At 39.2% G+C, this 20,421-nt stretch overlaps 1 protein-coding gene across 1 annotated transcript in view; it reads right to left on the reverse strand.

Annotated features, from left to right (window-relative positions):
• The window catches only part of PCOLCE2 (procollagen C-endopeptidase enhancer 2), a 40,961-nt gene that overhangs the window by 16,374 nt on the left and 4,166 nt on the right, over positions 1-20,421 (reverse strand). The window contains exon 2 of the mRNA XM_070754095.1: positions 17,845-17,950. Coding sequence (XP_070610196.1) covers positions 17,845-17,950 — 106 coding nt within the window. The remainder of the gene's footprint in view (positions 1-17,844; positions 17,951-20,421) is intronic.

Below are 20,421 nucleotides of genomic sequence, written 5' to 3' on the forward strand. Positions count from 1 at the left end.
GATTGCAAGGTGGCATCAGCCACGTACTGGGCAGCTGCAAAGACCTTGTTGAAGTCTTGTTGACCTCTCAAGTCATCGGGAGGAATGTGCTGTTGAAGTTGGCGAAGCCACAGCAGCATGGCTCTGGAGAAGAAGGAGGCCGCTGCCGAACTTTTAATGGCCCAGGAATCAGCGGTGAATCCTCTTTTGAGCATTTGCTCGATGCGCTTGTCCTCTGGGCGGAGGACTTCCTCCGCCTCGCCTGGCACAGCCGCTGCCGAGTGAAGAATCTTGACAGGTTCATCTGGTTTGGGAAAGGATAGAAGCTCTTCATAGGAAGAGGAAAGTTTATACAACTTTCTGTCCTTGGTGGAGGGATTAAGGCCAGAGGCTGGAAAATCCCACTGTTTGAGTAAGGCATCTTTAAACAATTTAGGCATAGGAATTACCTCGTTATCCTCCTGTTCCTCTGTGAAGTAAGGTAAATTCTCCTCCGGGGGATCAGTGGAAGTGGAGGCTTGTTTCTCCTGGGCCGCTAATCCCGTAGAAATTCTAGCTTTGAGGAGGAGAGATTTGAATAGTTGAGAAGGAAAAATAGTAATTGGAGGAGGGACTTTTATTTGGGATTCCTCATCCTCTGATAAGCCCTGAAAAGGGTCTTCATCCTCCTCTACATCCTCATATTCATCCTGGGAGGAATCTGAATCATCCTGAATAGGAGCTCTGACCGCTGGGGAAGAACCCAAGGGGCGGGAGGAACGAGAAGGAGGAAGAGGTAAAGGAAGCTCATTGATGGTGGAGAGTTTGGCATCAATGGCTTTGGACAACACAGCAAAAATAGATTGGAACTCAGGAGGTAAACTGGAAATATCAGCAGAAATGGCAGAAGAATCCCTAAAGGCCTGGGAGGATCCTGGCTGGGGGGAATCTTCAATAATATCTGGTTCCTCTGGACCTATGCCCCATAGGTTAGGTTGGGGTCTGTCTAGGTTTGGCTCATCCAGAGATAACACAGGGACCCCAGAAGGAGGCAGACTAGAGGCCTCTGGTGGGTCTTGACTACTGATTACTTGGGCCTGCACTTTCAAACGTTTTGCTGATTTGTCATGGATTTTTTGTAGGGCTAGGTCCCTTCTCTTCTCGGCCCTGGTGACCTTGGTCGAGGGGCGGGCCCCTGGAGAAGAGGAGGAAGAGGCCTGGGGGATACTAGTAATCTCATCGCCTGTAGGCCTGGCCTCTCTGGGACCTTTAGTTGTGCCTCTCTTGGGAAAAGTAGCCATAGTCTGACAATTAACAGAAGACAAGGCTGAGCCAATAACTGAATTATAAGGAGAAGATTTCAAGGACTTCCCAAGAGGAATGGATCCTGCTTCGAGGCCTCGAAGCTGCTGAAACGTGAGGACAATCTGGGCAAACCCAGAGTTCGTGCCCCCAAATCCAGCGGGGCCAGCCTCCCTAAACTTTGTAATTAAGTAAACCAAGGCACTCTGGTTGGAGGCTTAGCCGGTGGAGAATTTAGCCTGGGACCCCCAAGGCCCGCTCCCGGATCCACGCGGTGGACTGAGGCCTACGCGGCTGGCAGAAGGCCAACACGAGAGGCCTAGATTTTAAAAAAAGGGCGCGAAGGCCTTCGCGCCGAAAAGATCGCTCCGTAGAATTTCTTAAGGGAAAAGCGATCGACTAAGTCCAGGAGACTAGAAGGCGTCTCACTCCGCAGGAGGTATTTTATAAGCCCTTAAATATTTTGTATACAATAAATAATCAATAATTCAATGGATAAATACTTGCACCAGGACCTCCAGGCCAAAGGATTAGAAGAATCCACAAGCGGCCGCAGGAATCGTAACCGGCAAAACCGCCGGGGGAAAACGAAACCGCAACTTCTCCCAAGGAAAAAAGCCGAGCCGCTTTTTTTTCTTTTTTTCTTTTAAACGGCTGGCGCAATTAGTGCAAGTAATTAAATAAAGACAATAAATCTTACTACTTTTTGAAGGAAAGATCGAAGGGAAGGTGTTAGAATGTTGAACGAGCTATCACAATACAACCGCAGGATATGCGAACTGAGCGAATTCTGGGGAAGGGGCGGATCCGGCAAGCTTTTTTAATACTAGGCTCAGTTCCACCGGATTGGACATGAGCAACCCATGTGACTGCTGGACCCGCTCCTTCAGTACGGAGAAACCACTTTCTCAAGCCTTCTCATGTGCAGTCTTTACCTCCCCTTTCCAATTTATCAAACATTATTCAAGCTTTGTTTAATGTAATATTACCACTTAGCAGTGATATTTTGAAATAAAATTATCTTTGGGTTATCTTAAATACTTTCCAGAGGAAGCTTGGACTTTTATTGATTTATTTAAATTATTATAGAAACATAGAAGTCTGACGGCAGAAAAAGACCTCATGGTCCATCTAGTCTGCCCTTATACTATTTTCTGTATTTTATCTTAGGATGGATATATGTTTATCCCAGGCATGTTTAAATTCAGTTACTGTGGATTTATCTACCACAACTGCTGGAAGTTTGTTCCAAGGATCTACTACTCTTTCAGTAAAATAATATTTTCTCATGTTGCTTTTGATCTTTCCCCCAACTAACTTCAGATTGTGTCCCCTTGTTCTTGTGTTCACTTTCCTATTAAAAACACTTCCCTCCTGGACCTTATTTAACCCTTTAATATATTTAAATGTTTCAATCATGTCCCCCCTTTTCCTTCTGTCCTCCAGACTATACAGATTGAGTTCATTAAGTCTTTCCTGATACGTTTTATGCTTAAGACCTTCCACCATTCTTGTAGCCCGTCTTTGGACCCGTTCAATTTTGTCAATATCTTTTTGTAGGTGAGGTCTCCAGAACTGAACACAGTATTCCAAATGTGGTCTCACCATCATTCTATATAGTGGGATCATAATCTCCCTCTTCCTGCTTGTTATACCTCTAGCTATGCAGCCAAGCATCCTACTTGCTTTCCCTACCGCCTGACTGCACTGTTCACCCATTTTGAGACTGTCAGAAATCACTACCCCTAAATCCTTTTCTTTTGAAGTATTTGCCAACACTGAACTGCCAATACAATACTCAGATTGAGGATTCCTTTTCCCCAAGTGCATTATTTTACATTTGGAAACATTAAATTGCAGTTTCCATTGCTTAGACCATTTATCTAGTAAAGCTAAATCATTTACCATATTACAGACGCCTCCAGGAATATCAACCCTATTGCACACTTTAGAGTCATCGGCAAATAGGCAAACTTTCCCTACCAAACCTTCCCCTATGTCACTCACAAATATATTAAAAAGAATAGGACCCAGAACAGATCCTTGTGGCACACCGCTTGTAACCTGACTCTGCTCAGAATACTCGCCATTAACAATAACTCTCTGATGTCTACGCTTCAGCCAGCTGAAAATCCATTGAACTATCCAGGGATTAAGTCCAATCTTCACTAATTTATCTATCAGCTCTTTATGTGGAACCGTATCAAAGGCTTTGCTGAAGTCCAGGTAGGCAATATCCACGGCACCACCTTCATCCAACACCTTTGTGACATAGTCAAAGAAATCAATGAGATTAGTCTGACATGATTTGCCTTCAGTAAAGCCATGCTGATTTGGGTCTAATAAGTTATTGTTTTTTAGGTGCTGATTTATCCTCTTTTTGAGTAGAGTCTCCATCATTTTAACTACAACTGATGTCAAGCTAACTGGCCTGTAGTTACCAGCTTCTTCTCTACTGCCCTTCTTGTGAATAGGCACAACACTGGCCATTCTCCAATCCTCAGGAACTTCTCCTGTTAACAAGGATTGGTTAAACAAATCAGTCAGGGGGGTAGCAATGACACATCTGAGTTCTTTAAGAACTCTGGGGTGGATGCCATCTGGACCCATTGCCTTATTTATCTTTAATCGTTCAAGTTCTTCTAAGACATCGGCTTCTAAGATCACTGGAGCTGAATCCGTACAGCTGGAAGCAATGCTATATCCCTCTATAGTATTATTTTGTAAGGTGTCTTTTGAGAAAACTGAACAGAAGTAGCTATTGAAATGGTCAGCGATCTCCTTATTCCCATTAATGCATGTATTATTCCCGGTACTAAGCTTCGTGATGCCGCAGTTTTTCTTCTTCTTATCATTAATATATCTGAAGAAGGTTTTATCCCCCTTCTTTACAGATTTGGCAATTTCTTCCTCTTTTGAGGCTTTAGCAGCATATATTATCTGTTTCGCCTCCTTCTGTCTCATTTTATATACCTCCCTATCAGCTATACTTCCAGACTCTTTATACCTCCTATAGGCAGCCTTTTTTTCATTGACTATAGCCCTTACATCATTGCTAAACCATAGCGGTTTCTTCTTCCTTTTACCTTTAGTTATTTGTCTTACATACAGTCCAGTGGCTTTTAAGATGGCCTTTTTAATACAGTCCACTGGATGCTCGCTCCTGCCATTTTATCCCTCCCCTTTAATTCATTATCTAAATATTCTCCCATTGCATTAAAATTTGTTTTTCTGAAATCCAATACTTTGGTTGCATTATAGGATTGCTCACAATGAGTTTTTACATCAAACCACAAACATAGATGGTCACTGCAACCTAAATTTTCTCCCACCTTGACATCTGAAACCCAATTCCCATTCGTAAAAACTAAATCTAGAATATTCTCCCCTCTAGTTGGTGTCTTAACCAGCTGTGCCAGAGCTGCTCCTGTAAAGGCCTCTACTATATTCTTACTTTTGCATGTAAGGGCACTGGGGATATTCCAGTCAACATCAGGCATGTTGAAATCACCCATAACCACAATATCTCCCTTTACTGCCATTTGGGTAATTTCATCCACCATCTTGTTGTCATATTCCTCGGATTGCCCTGGAGGCCTATAGATCACCCCAATTCTAATGACAGAACCTTCTTTATTTTGCATGCAAATCCAGAGAGTCTCTAGATCTTGACACGTATTTTGAATTAGTGTTGTTTTTAGACTTTCTTTAATATAAATGGCTACTCCACCTCCCCTTCTCTCTATTCTATCCTTCCTATACAGTGTATATCCTGGTATGGATATTTCCCATTCATTAGAATCCTTAAACCATGTCTCAGTTATGGCAACCAGGTCCAAATTATCTCTAGATATTATGGCCATTAATTCACAGAGCTTGTTGCTCAAGCTTCGAGCATTTGTGCACATTACCCGAAGAACATTATTTTCGTTATTAGTTTGCCCCTTATCATCAACAACTACATCTATATTATTTGCAGCTCCCTTTTCATAAGCTTCCAAAAACTGCTTTATCCTCATTGGTCGGGGACAGAAATCACCCACATCAGTTACATCTCTATCCCCTTTACCTAGTTTAAATGCCTGTCCAAAAAAGTTCTGAATTCCTCACCGAGCACCTGGGTACCTCTGTATGATGGATGCAAACCATCCCTCTTAAACAACTCCCTATTAGACCACCTACTGACATCATGACTTACATAGCCAAAACCTTCAGCTTTACACCACTGCCTTAACCACACATTAAACTCTCTGATACACGTTGTTTTATCCTCTTGGCCACAAACCGGTAACACCTCTGAGAAAGTCACTGAATCAGTTATTTTACCCAGCTCCACACTTAGACATTGAAAATCTCTTTTTACTACATTAACATTTCTCTGGGACAAATCATTTGTGCCAAGATGCACCACCACATCAACGTTATTACCTTTACTCACAGTCTTAACAATGTTTGTAATCCGCCTCCTGTCCCTGCTGGCAGTGGCCCCTGGGAGACACCTCAGCACCTTAACCACATCCTTGCTCTGTCCCAAATCAACACCTCTAACGGTCGAATCACCCACAAGAAAATGTGTCCTCTTTTTATTTCTACTAACTGTACTTGATGGTTTGGTGACATTTGGTGACATTATGCCACTTTAATCTTAACTACCATTTCATTTTTTTGCCATATTTTTACCATGTTAATATAAAGTGTGCCCTGAGTCGCCAAACTGCACAACCACAGAATCCTTTGTCCATTAAAACTATGCTTGTAAGGATATGAAAACTATGCCAACTATTATTAGTATTGTCGTGCTGGGGAAACATTCACATTCTTTACCATATGAATAGAACTCTCCTATTGGCAGCAGACTCTAATTAAGTATTGAAATATGGGTTTTAAATTCAGAAGTCACCCCTTCAATTTTTGTTCAAATAGAAATTGGAGTTAGTTTTTAGATATCTTTGTTTACCTTTGGTATGTCATTGGGAAACATTGAGATATGATCCTATGGGAATTAGCATTGCAACCAAATATTTTTACCATCAGGATTCACAGTACTCCTATATTAGACATTCCAATATTTTACAGTAAATGAGAAATAAGAAATGTGGAGCACAAATTGTATACATTCCTTAAAAAAGGATGCTTGGGCAATGGGAACCTATCTACTCATTGTTGTGGTTCCGTCTGAGGCCCCTCAGGGAACGGCTGATCTTCTGTCGGTTTCCAGCTCAGAGGGAGAGGATGAGGAACAGGAGGTGCAGGCAGACGAGGAGGAGGAATCCCAGGCTGAAGAAGAGGGAGGACAGCCAGAGTCCCCCCAGAGGGAGCTCTCCCCAGCAAGCAGCCTGGATTCCTTAGAGGAAAATGCACAAGCCATAATTGATCTGCGACAGAGAAGAGCTACACAGCGAAGGGACCAATTGGCTAGGTACTTTCAGCATTAAAGAGGCAACAGCTGGGTTTGGGTGTGGTGCTCTGTGGAAAGGCTAAAAGGCAGACCCACCCTTCCTGGCTTGTGGAGTTTTATCTTTGAGAGTCTTGGGACCTGGCTGTGAACTTTGGCGTCTTGGAATCCTGGTTTGTGCCTTTGACTACTGAAACCTTGGGGTGGGTGTGCCAGCAAGAAGCTTGCTGTATTGTCTGGACATCAGGACTCTGCTGTAAAGTATTATAGCCTGTCTGTTGGGAAGAACAGGTTTTCCTCTGTGTTTATTTTTTCCAGCTATAAAGTACTTTTGCTTTTACCAGTGTGTCTGGCTGTTTTTTCCAGTTGGTGTTGAGGTCTGGGGGAACCCAGACAGAACACTCATAATCTCAATATATAAAAACAAAAACCTCTCACACATTAATCATGGAATCTGCAGAACCGTAAAGCTTACAAACTTGAAATGTTGTTTCAAAATGATAATTGGAGCACAAGTATTTCTTATATTATTATTAACAAATTCTGATGCTAAGGAGTTCTACTACCCACTCCCCACCTGAAAAGAAATTTGATCCAAATGGAGAACACAAGCAGTGATGTTTCAGTTTCGCTTTTGCTTTCATTGCATCAAGCAGCTTTACTACAGAACAGTTGAGCTAAGCCACACATAGACTCCTTCCTGTCTCCTTGCTCACACAGCAAATATTGTTTCAGTTTCCAAACACCCCCAACTCTCATACACACTAATAGGATGCTAGCCAGATGAATACCAATTGATGCTGGTAGGCAAAAAGATATTTTTTTCTTAGTTCAGATGAATCTCTTCCTTCTACTGTAATACCAGTTAAAGGGAAAAGAGGCAAAAAGAGGAAAGTATTTACAGATATGTTTAGGAAAACACAAGCAAAGAAAACTGCCTGTTTCTCCCATGGCCAGTTCTATGTGGCATGCTCCAGAGTCAGTTCATCTGACAGCCTGGTCATCCTCCAGCCAGAGAGCAAAACCAGGAATGTTGTTTACAGGGAGGTGCTGAGCAATTCATCTGAGGGATGAATTGAAAGTCTATGTTATGCAAATAATGTCTTCATCTGTAACAAAAACTTAGCTTATAATCTAATGAAATAATACATACCCCCTTTTAACTGCTCATTAATTTTCAAGCTTTAAGTGTCAATTTATCAAGCTCCATCACATAGAAACATAGAAGTCTGACGGCAGAAAAAGACCTCATGGTCCATCTAGTCTGCCCTTATACTATTTTCTGTATTTTATCTTAGGATGGATATATGTTTATCCCAGGCATGTTTAAATTCAGTTACTGTGGATTTATCTACCATGTCTGCTGGAAGTTTGTTCCAAGGATCTACTACTCTTTCAGTAAAATAATATTTTCTCATGTTGCTTTTGATCTTTCCCCCAACTAACTTCAGATTGTGTCCCCTTGTTCTTCATAGTTTCCTAGTGAAGCATGGGCATTTAGCTAGTTATAGATAATTCTCAACTTACAACCGTAATGGAACCTTCCCTTTCTTGTCATAAGTCTTGGCATCATAAAACAGGCCATTCATATGACCAACTCAATATTATGATCTTCTTTTGCAGAGATCAATAACCCAATTGTTTGTTGTAGGGTCTTTTTTGCTCAAAGTTGGAAGCAAATGCAGATTTTCAGCAAAGGTGTTATAAAACACAGTTACATGGCCATGGGACACATCAAATGGCCCGAAGTGCAGTTGCTGAGTGCCTGAAAGGCAGTTAGGTGACCACAGGGAAGCAGCCCAATTGTTGAAACTGGGACTAGGTTATAAGTAATGACAAGGACATCTGTCATAACTACCAGTAGGAGCAATTGCTAAGCAACAGTCTTAAATTGAGGACTAGCTGTAGCTAAAAAGCATCAATTTATCAAAACATTAACTTTATGTCCATGTGTGTGCACACAGTTCCCACTATCCCTAATCTGTTTTGCTATTTTGTAATAAATGTTCTCTATTGGTATTTGAAACAAAGCAATCACTAAGCTACTATTCTACTTTATAAGAAAGCTTACAAGGCAGAAACATTAAAATCAGGTGCATTCTTTGAAGTGAAGATGATGCTAGAGGTTGATACCATTCAGCATGCCATTCTCCATTTTTAATTTTAAACAATTACTTTAAAATCTTAGAGAGATGAAAGAAAGAGCCTGTTGTCTATCATGGAAGGTACACTGGTGCTTGTGGATAATATGCTAGGGATCTCAGCCTGAAAGCACATGCACACATGCACAAACACCCACATCCGCAGTATTATAGAATCCTTATGAAATTTTCCAGAGTAATTTTTCAGACAAATTTAGTACTATGTGTTAAGAAGGGAGAACACAGTAAAAAAGAGCAAGGGCTGAGAAGAGCGCCAGGAAAGTTGCTTAGCCATATCAAGAATTTTATTTTCAACTTGCCTTCCATACTTTAAGTAAAATGAAATACCAGGGCAATATAAGGAAACAAAGAAGAATTAAGGGAAGAGAGTATGTTTTGGCACTACTACAACAAACAGTTAATGCAAGATGATATGCATAAGCCATATTGAAAGCATTACCATTTGTTACTCACAAATCATAGATGCTGGGGATAAAATTAGGGATAAAATATAATTTAAATTGAACAAATTGGTACACTGAAATGCTTCAAGAAAGATAATAGGTTCCCGGACAGAAAGCTAAAGCTTTCAAAGAAGGCAGAGAAGTGAAGATAACACCAGAGAAGATTAAAAACAACGCAAAACCAAATCTTTGGCAAAAGCAAACTGCATGCAAAAATGTATCCCCAGGAAGCAAAGACATTAGAGGCTTGATGCCAATGGAACTTGGAAGAGTGTCAGACTTTTCTTCTAAGGCAATCAACCTTGCAAAATCATGCCTGTCAGCTCCACTAGATAGATCCAATCAGGAAATCTACTGCACAGGAAAACCATAATCTCACTTTATTGAGATTGGCTGTAAAACAGAATCTTGGGAATCTGTGCTATATCTGCCCTTGTTCTTATATCCAGCATATAGGATTTGCCTGAGCTGCTTCTGAATACTACTTTGCCCTGAACATAAAGAGTATGCCAACCTGTTTCTGCTTTTTTTTGTCCTCTACACAGAACATTATAGAAAATAGTTGGGCTCCACAGGCTGGAAGAAATCAAAGAGCTCTCTGAGAAAGAAGAGCAGTTTTGAAGCAATGGGTGTTTCCTCCTTAAAAGGAATAGACCTGACATGATGCTGCAAGGAACATATTGTCTACATTGGGTCTATATCTAGGATATGATGTCTATTCAAACTGACCAACAGTTATCCTTTAAAAAAAAAAATCCATCTAGGATGGATGGTATTGCCAGAAGATACCTTGATATACAGTGGTACCTTGTCTTATGAACACCTCTTCATACGAACTTTTCGAGATATGAACCTGGTGTTTAAGATTTTTTTGCCTCTTCTTCCGAACTATTTTCACCTTACGAACCTGAGCTGCCGCCGCTGGGATGCCCTGCCTCTGGACTTATGTTGCCAGCTGATGCACTGGGATTCACCTGAGCCTCTCCTCGTTGGGAATCCCCGCCTCTGGACTTCCGTTGCCAACCGAAACGCCTGTTCTTGAATTGCTGGGATTTCCCCTCGCCTCCCCTCGCTGGGATTCCCTTCATTTTTGCCGGCGCTGCTTTGAATCCCAGCAACGCAAGAACGGGTGCTTCGGCTGGCAATGGAAGTCCGGAGACGGGGATTCCCAGCAAGGGGAGGCTCAGAGAAATCCCAGCAATGCAAGAACGGGCACCTTGGCTGGCAATGGAAGTCCGGAGGCGGGGATTCCCAGCGGCACCAGGCAAAAGGGGTGACTTTTGGGATGGGGTTGCATGCATTATTTGCTTTTACATTGATTCCTATGGGGAAAATTGATTCTTCTTACGAAAATTTCTACTTACGAACCTGGTCACGGAATGAATTAATAATAATAATAATAATAATTTATTAGATTTGTATGCCGCCTCTCTCCGAATTAAGTTCGTAAGACAAGGTACCACTGTACTTGGATTTTAGGTGACCCTGGGCAAAAATGTGAAGGAACCGGAAGAACAAATACTACGCTCCTCAATCTTTCCAACTGACAAAAAAGAGAAAATATGATTATAATATAAAATAGAAAAAACAAAAAAACCCATGAGAAAGCATAAAAACAAAACAAACAAACAAAAAATGTCTCCTAATTTTTTCTGCAACAAATAAAATTAAAAATTGACCTCTTACTCTATTATAAAAAAGCTCACTTTTTCTATTACCTATTATTATCTCTTGTTCACATAAATGCGTTTAAAAAAATAAAGAGAAATAGAAAGCTTTGCATTATTGTACTTTGAGAGCATGGGAAAGAAAGGAGAACATGCTTTATTCAGCATAGTCAGCTACTGAAAATTTTGCAGAATTTCACCACAAAATTTTAATAAATTATTTAACCGTGAGCTTCCAGAGGAGAAAACATGGACCTGAAAAAAATTGACTAAATGCGCCATAGTTGGAAAAACAGTTAGTGAAGAAACATGATATAAATCTCACAAACAAATTAATGATAATGCTGATACTATGAACCAATCTTCTCATACAGAAAATCACAATTCTCCTTATCTGGCAAAGGCAGGCACAGGTGTTTGAAGAGCACCTATTTTTTTCAAAATAGCAGTAAGAAAATTTTAATAACAGGCAGGAGTAATCTGGGGTTCAGCTTAATTCCCCTAGTAGTTGCTGGGCTGCCTATTCTTAGAAGGATTACTAACTGCCCAAATCTTCACAACCATTTAAAAAATACTCTTCTAAAACAGAACAGGCAGGAGCAGTCAACCTACTAAAATATGGACAATAGGGGAGGAGCAGTAGGATTGGGATGGTAGGCACAATGGTGCACTTATGTACACCCCTTACAGATGTCATAGGAATAGGGAGAGGTCAACTGTAGACAATCTAAGATTAAAGATGGCTGTTGCATAGTTAATTACTACGGCTGGTTGTCACTTCATGACTGCTGCTTTTGCCAGTGGTTTATTCAAATATTGAAAATCTACTTGAGCAAGAAATGCTCCCCAGTGAAGGAAGAAGCTCATACAAGCAATAGAAAAAAGAGAAGGGGATAATAGTTTGATTCAACTTTGCAAAGGTATATATGTATACCGCCTTGAGTTTTCGGAGAAGGGCGGCATACAAATCTAATAAATAATAATAATAATAATAATAATAATAATAATAATAATATAATTTTAAAAATAATTTTAAAAATAATTTTAAAAATTATAATAATTAAAAAAAGGAAAGAAAGTATTGATCATCGACATCGCAATCCCAGGGGACAGCAGAATTGAGGAGAAGCAGCTAGAGAAATTAGTGAAATACGAAGATCTAAAAATCGAGCTGCAACGACTCTGGCATAAGCCCGTGAAAGTGGTCCCAGTGGTACTTGGCACACTGGGCGCAGTACCAAAGGATCTCAGCGGACATTTGAAAACCATCAGAATTGACAAAATCTCCATCTGTCAATTGCAAAAGGCCACTTTACTGGGATCGGCAAACATAATTCGCCGCTACATCACGCAGTCCTAGGTGCTTGGGAAGCGCCCGACTGGCGATGAAATATGAAATCCAGCATAGTGATCTCGTTTGCTGTCTGGTATTGACATAATATAATAATAATAATAATAATAATAATAATAATAATATAAAGGTATAATATGGATACAAAAGTTATGAGTAAGGGTTTTTGAATGAATGAATGACTGAATGACTAAATGAATGAATAAATGAAGAAATGAATAAAATTATTTTACATCTTTTCTAAGGAAAAGAAATAGAAAATATTTAGAACACAGGAGTACCTACCAGGAATCGAAAAAGTCAACTTGTTGGCCCCAACCTTGGAATGGAAGCTCTACTCTGTTTATATGTGTTGTAAGGCCTATAAAACATGGTGAGATTTTGAATGCATAATAATGGTCCCTATCTTGACTTTTATTGTCTCCTTTGCAGCTATCCTTCTTTGAACATAAAGGGTCAGTAGTACATATACTAATCCATTTTGAGTTTTGCAGCACTGCAAGGTATATATTCCAAAGATTTCTTTAAAAAAAGATCTCTTTCAGCTACACTCAGTTTTGTTTTTCAATTACTTACACAGAACAGGAAGAGAAGCAATCATTTCAAGAAATAGAATATTTTGCCAAAAAACCCGGATAACTCACTTTTTCAATGGACAATTAATTCAAAACACTTCTGTATGTTGCAATTGTAATAGATTCTTCTGTTTATATTAAAATTGTCTATTTGAAGACTTGCATTTATTTTATTTATTTATTTAACAAGATTTGTATGCTGCCCAACTTCAATGGACACTGGACAGCTAACAATATATAAAACAGTATCAAAGTTACAATATTAAAATAAAATATAAAGATAATTAATTACCCTCCTACTAACATTCATACACTCAATCATTCATGGTCCCAGGCCTGCTGGAAAAGCCAGGTCTTAACAGTTTTCTGGAAGGCTGGTGGGGCAGGGATAGTGCGGATCCCAAAGGGTGGGAGCTGCCACAGAGAAGGCTCTTCCCTGTGGCCCTGCCAACCAACATTGTTTGGCAGATGGGACCTGGAGAAGGTCAACTCTGCGGGCCCTTATTGGCTGCAGGGAAGTATGAGGTAGCAGGCAGTCCTGTAAATAGTCATCCTAAGCCATGCAGGGTGTTGAATATTATTTTATATTATATTCTTAAAGACTCAATGACTAGATTGAGTATTGTTTTTCCGAAATCACTGAGGAGTGACAACAAAGAAAATATTTTAAAACCATTGGTATGTGATGCCTTGTATTTTGCACTCTACAAATTGCTATATAAGAGACAGTAAGAAAAACAATTCAGGGAGTACTATACTTATGGATAGTATCAAGCCTATAATACAATGTGCTGAATGACTGGCTTCTATAGTTAGTAAAAAATGTACAAGAGAAATAAAAGACCGAGGCTCCACTGTAATGTATTATCTTGTTATTCAAAATAACCTCATTGTTCAACATCATTGTTATGTCAATCACAGCAATCTCAACCCTATTTAGTATTAAATTCCTGATATTCAATTCCTGCTTCTGCAATTATGAAGTTACATAATTTTATTTATTTATTATTAATTTATTTGCCACTGTTCCTACATAGGGTAACTTTAAGAGAAGAAATATAGAATAATGATGTAGTAATAATAATGCAATGTCATACTTTAAGCAAAGACTGGAAACATACTAAACAGGGTAGAAATACCAAAAAGCAGCATTTGGAATAGCAACTAGAAGTAAGAAAAAAGCTACCAAATGCTATAGCAGACTTGCATTAAAATATGTAGAGTTTCATGAGTAGGAGAAAAGATTCCAGGCAATGGAGCAAACAGCCAATGTCTCCTGAGCCTGTTTCTGAGAATAGAAATGAAAGCTGTCTTAAATCGATAGCAGCAATACAATATCTGCCCCAACTTCTAAGAAATGCATCTCTCCACTAAATGGTGGAGAATCAAGTACGGATTGGTTGTCATTCTATGAATCCTTCTTGGTCTTCTTTGATTTTGTCACCAAACCCCCAAAACGTTACCCTTAGAGTCTTAGACTGTCCACTGTTGACCTCACCTGATTCCTAAGAGGTCAGTAAGGGGCATGCATAAACGCACCAGCCTGCCTACTGTCCCTGTCCTAATGTTCCTTCTTATCAGTACCCATCTTATAGCCATGTACTGTATATTACAAATACATATTTGACAAATAAATAGATAAAATAAATACATAAATAAATAAAATGCTATCTTGTAAGATCCATATCCTAGTTTACCATGTAATGTGCCTGGTAGATAGCTCATTTATATGTGAACAGAAGCATTGAGTGACAATTTGACAAGGCACTCTGTCTCCATTTTTATATAATGAGAGAGTAACAGAGCTGCTTCAGCCTGCCAAAATCTGTCAAGCAGGACCTCTGTGTGTAAACCATGCTGGCATTATTGGTACCAGAATCATTGTGAGCAACTCAGCCTAAATTAAACCTTACGCAGTAGCTGTCAGATCTGCTTCGCTCGGAAATTAGGAAAGTAAAACTCAGAGTCCATTTTGAACTTCAAAGGTCACTTTTACTAAATCAGAAGTGAATTCAACAGAAGAAAAGCAAAGTCTGAAGAAAAAGGCGCGCAAGATGCCTATTACAAAGTAAGCCCAACACCCCCATTTGGCAGTCCACCCAATCCAAAATGTCCATAAGCATCAGGTGGGCGCATCTTCGCTGGCATGTCACACTTCTGGAATGCACAGCCATTAACCTTGAGTTGCTGATAAGAAGATCTGCTCTGTGCATCTGTACCAGACTCCAACTCCCCCCATCCTTTTCTCTTTCTCATACAAAATCAAAACTCCCATGGGCTCCTCCAGCATGCTTCCCCCCCAAATCCCAAATGCCTCCCCCCGCCCCATTTCCTAATGGCAGCCGATGCAGTGAAGATATGAAGAATAATGCAGAGAGCCCGATAGTAGCTTTGCAGCAATCCAGTTTATAGTAAATTTAGAGTAAGGCTCCAGTGAGTGTGGTGCTTATGGCATCATCATACAATGCACAGAAATAACAATGTGATTCAACAGAAATTTTTGGGATGCCAGGGACTGTTTAGTGCTTCAAAATAAAGGAATCACCTTGTTTGATCTAGGAAAAGCATGTTTCTTCAATTGTGTCCATCTTTTTTCTTTTCATTATGACCTGATAAAATGCTTTTCTAAGATAAAACCTAATGCATGCAAACATTATTCCAAAGGCCCTACATCTTTCAATTACCCAGGAACCAATTTGGTCTAGTGATTAAGATACCAGGCTAGAAACCAGAAGGCTGTGAATTCTAGTTCCACCTTAGCCATGAAAGAAAGCTGTGTGATCTTGGGCCAGTCTAAACTGCCTCCCAAGGGGGGAATTATTGTTGTGGGAAAATAGAAGGGGGAAAGTGTATTGGATTATTTATTTACTTACTTACTTACATTATTTGTCAACAAATATAAGGAAACAAGTATGAGCGTAGACATAGATACATTTAAAAAATGGCATAAATAAATTGATATAAATAAGCAAAACGTAGCCATAAACAAATGATTACATATAAATGGGAACAGTAGGACAGGGACAGTAGGCCCACTGGTGCGCTTATGCATGCCCCCTTAGGGACCACTTAAGAAACATGTAAGATCCATGGTAGACATTTTAAGGTAAAAGGTATGGGGGTTAGAGAAACTAACAATTGGATCAGGTAAAGTATTCCACACATTTACTATTATATTGCTGAAATCGTATTTTCTGCAATCAAGATTAGATCAGATAACATTTAATTTGTATCTACTGATAGCCCTTATGTAATTGCGGCTGAACTTAAAAGATTATGACAGATAATCTTGTGTACTAAGATTAGTTTGGAATATAGATGGTGTAGTTCAAGGTTATCCAGGCCTAAAATTTCAAACCTAGCGGTGTAAGGAATTTTATTGCGAGCAGAGGAGTTGAATACTCTTCTTGTAAAACACCTCTGGACCCTCTCTAATGTATTAATGTCCGAAATACAGTGTGGGTTCCAGACAGGTGAGCAGTATTCAAGGATAGGTCTGGCAAAGATTTTGTATGCTCTAGTTAGCCGTATAACGTTACCAGAGAGAAAACTTCATAAAATAAGGTTGATAACTCTCACTGCCTTTTTGGCAATGTTGTTACAATAATGTTGAGATGTTTGCCATCTTGAGTTATTTGTAAAAATAATAAAGGTGAGATATGAAAAAATGTCCTAAGATATGTGCCACAAGCATTGGTTTAATGGCATAGATGCGCCATAAAGCAAAGTTAAACTTTAGAAAAACATTGTTTCTTAAAACCTTACATATGGAAGATTCCTTTCTTACAGAAAAGTAGACATTCATAGAATCACAGAGCTGGAAGGAACCTTGGAGATTTTCTAGTCCAATACCGTGACCAATTATTGTCCAATCTTTTCTTGAAAATCCCCAGTGATGGAGCACCCACAATTCTGGGAGGCAAGCTGTTCCATTGATTAATTGTTCTCGCCATCAGGAAATTCCTCCTCATTTCCAAGTTAGACAATGAGCTTCCACGTACTGCTTCTTATTCTGTGTTAGGTGTTATGAAGAGTAAACCTTTCCCCTGTGACAGCCTATCAAGTATTGGAAGATGGCTACCATGACAGGTCTAATCTTCTCTTTGTTGGGTTAAACATACCTAGTTTCTTTTATTCCATGGAGCTGTCTATGAAGTCCAATCCAAACAAGTGTTTTTACAAGTGTAGTATCTAATTACTTTGTGAGCCGCCCTAAAGGGGCGGCATACGAATCTAATAAATAAATAAATAATAGTAAATGTTTGACAACAACTGTTAAATTTTATCAACCTTCATTAAAGTATAATAGAATGAACATGGAACATACTCATTCAGTTTTTGTTCTACAATATTATTGTGCTCCAAATCTCATCTTTTTCTTGCAGGTTGCATAGTGTACTTTTAAGAAATGTTAAGGGAGAGCACATATACATCTTTTTTCATGGGCATTCTTAGCAGAGAAAAAAATATATAATAACTGTCCCGCATATAATTTTAGAAATGTAGTCTTCAATCTATTACCTTTCCAATAATGCACAAAAGCTTTTCCTTCTAAGGCATTTATTGCCCTCAGTTTCAAGAATGGCAGAAAAGGAACACATGGTCTGGGTTTGCATAAACATTAAACAAGTTGAATGTGGATAGTTAGCTTTCAGCACATTGTGGAAACTTTGGCATTTTTAAACATTTTGCATAAACATGGCCATCACGTCATAAATACTTCAAATAGGTTTTGGTTTAGAGCAAGAGTTCAAAGTCTATTGAAACGACCAGCTAAGCTTTCGTCATACATAAAAGAACACTATACATACCATCTATAGGTGATTGAATTTATATTAACATTTGTGAAGAAATATCAAATGTTCTGTTTTTGGTTGCTGCCTAAGATATTAAGGTCTCATATTATAGACACTCATCACATAACTGAAACCAACAGTTAGCCTGCATATTATTCTTTGTAGGGGAGAAGTTATCATATCAAACTTTCTTACTGTGATTTTCCAGGTACATTTGCTGTTTGGAGGGTAGACCCCTGGGAATCCTTCACTTCCAATAAACCCTGATACTCCAGTTAGAACACCACCACATTTGAAAGCCCTGGGAAACAAAGAAGAATTATTTTTGAGATAGCATGATCTGGTCTAGATAAAACAAGAGGCATCTACTATGCCATTGTCAAAATATATAGAATCTTTGTTAAAAGCATTTAAAAGGTATCTATCTCTATTTAAAATATATTGTGATTTTATCGCTTTAAATGGATTATTGTGTGCTCTCCAATCATTTCCAACTCTAAGCAATCATATCTGGGAAATACAAATATATTATTGCTGAGTCACGATTATTTTAACATGCTGTGGTTGTGCGTGCATGTGAAAATGCAGGAAAAAAGCAGACATAGATTATATTAGACGCATCAGATGTTGAATCACTTAATTTCAGGTCATATGTCCTGTGTCAACAACCACATATTTGCACATGTACACACCCTGCCAAAGCGGTTTTGCAGTTGTATAATAGCATTTATTATAAGAAAGTAGTAACTATAATATTATAAATATATATAAGTTGTTTTCTTCAAAATGTTTGGAACGTACAGTATTTGATAACAAATCTTCTCAAAACATATTTATCCTGGCAAACAATCTTTATTTCTGCCACATCGACATAATCATCCCTCACTTTTTTCCCATCTACTCTTTCACAGACTACAGTACTGTCCTCTCTATGCCTTTCTATACTTGCAAACATACCTTTGATGCAACATATAGTACCTCTACGTTCATGCATTTTTCCTCAAACTTACTTTTTCCTTCTTCCCTATCCACTCTCTTCTTCCACGTATTCATTTGCAATTTGATCCTCATTTTTTCAGTATGACCGAACACCCTGACCTTCTTTCAGATTGGTTACTTTTATTTTATTCAATGTTTATTCAGTTTGCTCTTAATTTTTTATTTTATTTCTTGTTTTATCAGATACACTTCTTAGCTGTCCCATTCTCACTGCCACTCGATTTATCTGTATGCTTCTCCTAAACCAGTGAGGACAAACCTTTTTTCCCTCAGGTGCCAAAAGAGCATGTGTGTGTGCTATCGTGCATGTGTGAGTGCCCACACCCATAATTCAATCCCTGGGGAGGGCGAAAAGAGCTTCCCCTGCCCCCCAGAGGCCCTCTGGAGGCCAGAAACGGTCTGTTTCCCAACTTCTGGTGGGCCCAATAGGCTCATGTTTCGCCCTCCCCAGGCTCCAAGAGCTTCCCTGAAGCCGTGAGGATGGTAAGAATGCCTTCCCCATCCCCCTGGAGGCTCTCTGGAAGCCAAAAACACCCTCCCAGAGCTTTGTGCAAGCCAAAAATAAGCTGGCTGGCACACACATGCATGTTGGAGCTGAGCTAGGGCAACCGCTCATGTGTCAGCAGGTATGGCTCTGATTGTCACCTGTACCACCCGTGCCATGGGTTCGCCATCACTGTCCTAAACTAACAAGTTTCTATTTTTGCATTATGAACTTAGCAGTAGCAAACTTTTGTTGCACTGTATGAACTCAGTTTTGGCTCAGTTTTATGCCATGAATGCAAACAAGGCTATTTTACTCCAAACGCTATTCTATGATAGGATCTCTTATTTAGGGACTATTGTGGAAATCAACATATTGTTGCCCATGTCTCATCAACTGTCTCATCAACAGGGCACTGTCTTGACAACCTCTCAGGAGTGGTGTAAATCAGATGATTTTGTCACTGGATGCTTAACTTAACATGATTAAATGACTAAACCTTGCCTTTTGTCCTTAAAATGGAGGTGGATGCCTAGTTTGAAGTTCTGGAGAGTCCTGAATTATTTTATGATGGTTCGATGCAGTTCTGCAACTGGCAATTCATCTAACACAAATCCACAAATTTCTTAAAGGTCTATTCAAGACAAATGACTATATGCACATGTAATATTTGCACATACTGTATATCAGGGAACAAGACAGATTTTGGTAATATATGTTGCATCAAAGTTTTGCTTGTATCTACCAAATGTCCTGCTGAGGATGCTGCTGAACAGAAACCGTTTATTAAATATAAATAATAGAATTAGAATAAAATTCTTTATTGGACAAGTGTAATGGGACACAAAAGGAATTTGTCTTTGGTGCATATGCTCTCAGTGTACGTAAAAGAAAAGATACATTTGTCAAGAATCATGAGGTACAACACCCAATGATTGTCATTGGGGTCAAATAAGTAATGAAGAAACAATCAATATTAATAAAAATCTTAAGGATAAAAGCAACAAGTTACAGTCATACAGTCATAAGGGAAAAGAAATGGATGATAGGAATGATGAGAAAAAACTAGTAGTAATAGTATTGCAGACTTAGTAAATAGTTTGACAGCATTGAGGGAATTATTTGTTTAGCAGAGTGATGGCAAAAAAAACTTTTCTCATGTCTAGTTGTCTTGGTGTGCAGTGCTCTGTGGCGACTTTTTGAGGGTAAGAGTTGAAACAGTTTATGTCCAGGATGCAATAACTATGTGACCTGCATTTTGATTACTTAATTTTAAATTAAATTAAAAT

This window comes from Erythrolamprus reginae, chromosome 5 (assembly GCF_031021105.1).
Source record: "Erythrolamprus reginae isolate rEryReg1 chromosome 5, rEryReg1.hap1, whole genome shotgun sequence".
In the NCBI taxonomy this organism is placed as follows: domain Eukaryota; kingdom Metazoa; phylum Chordata; class Lepidosauria; order Squamata; family Dipsadidae; genus Erythrolamprus; species Erythrolamprus reginae.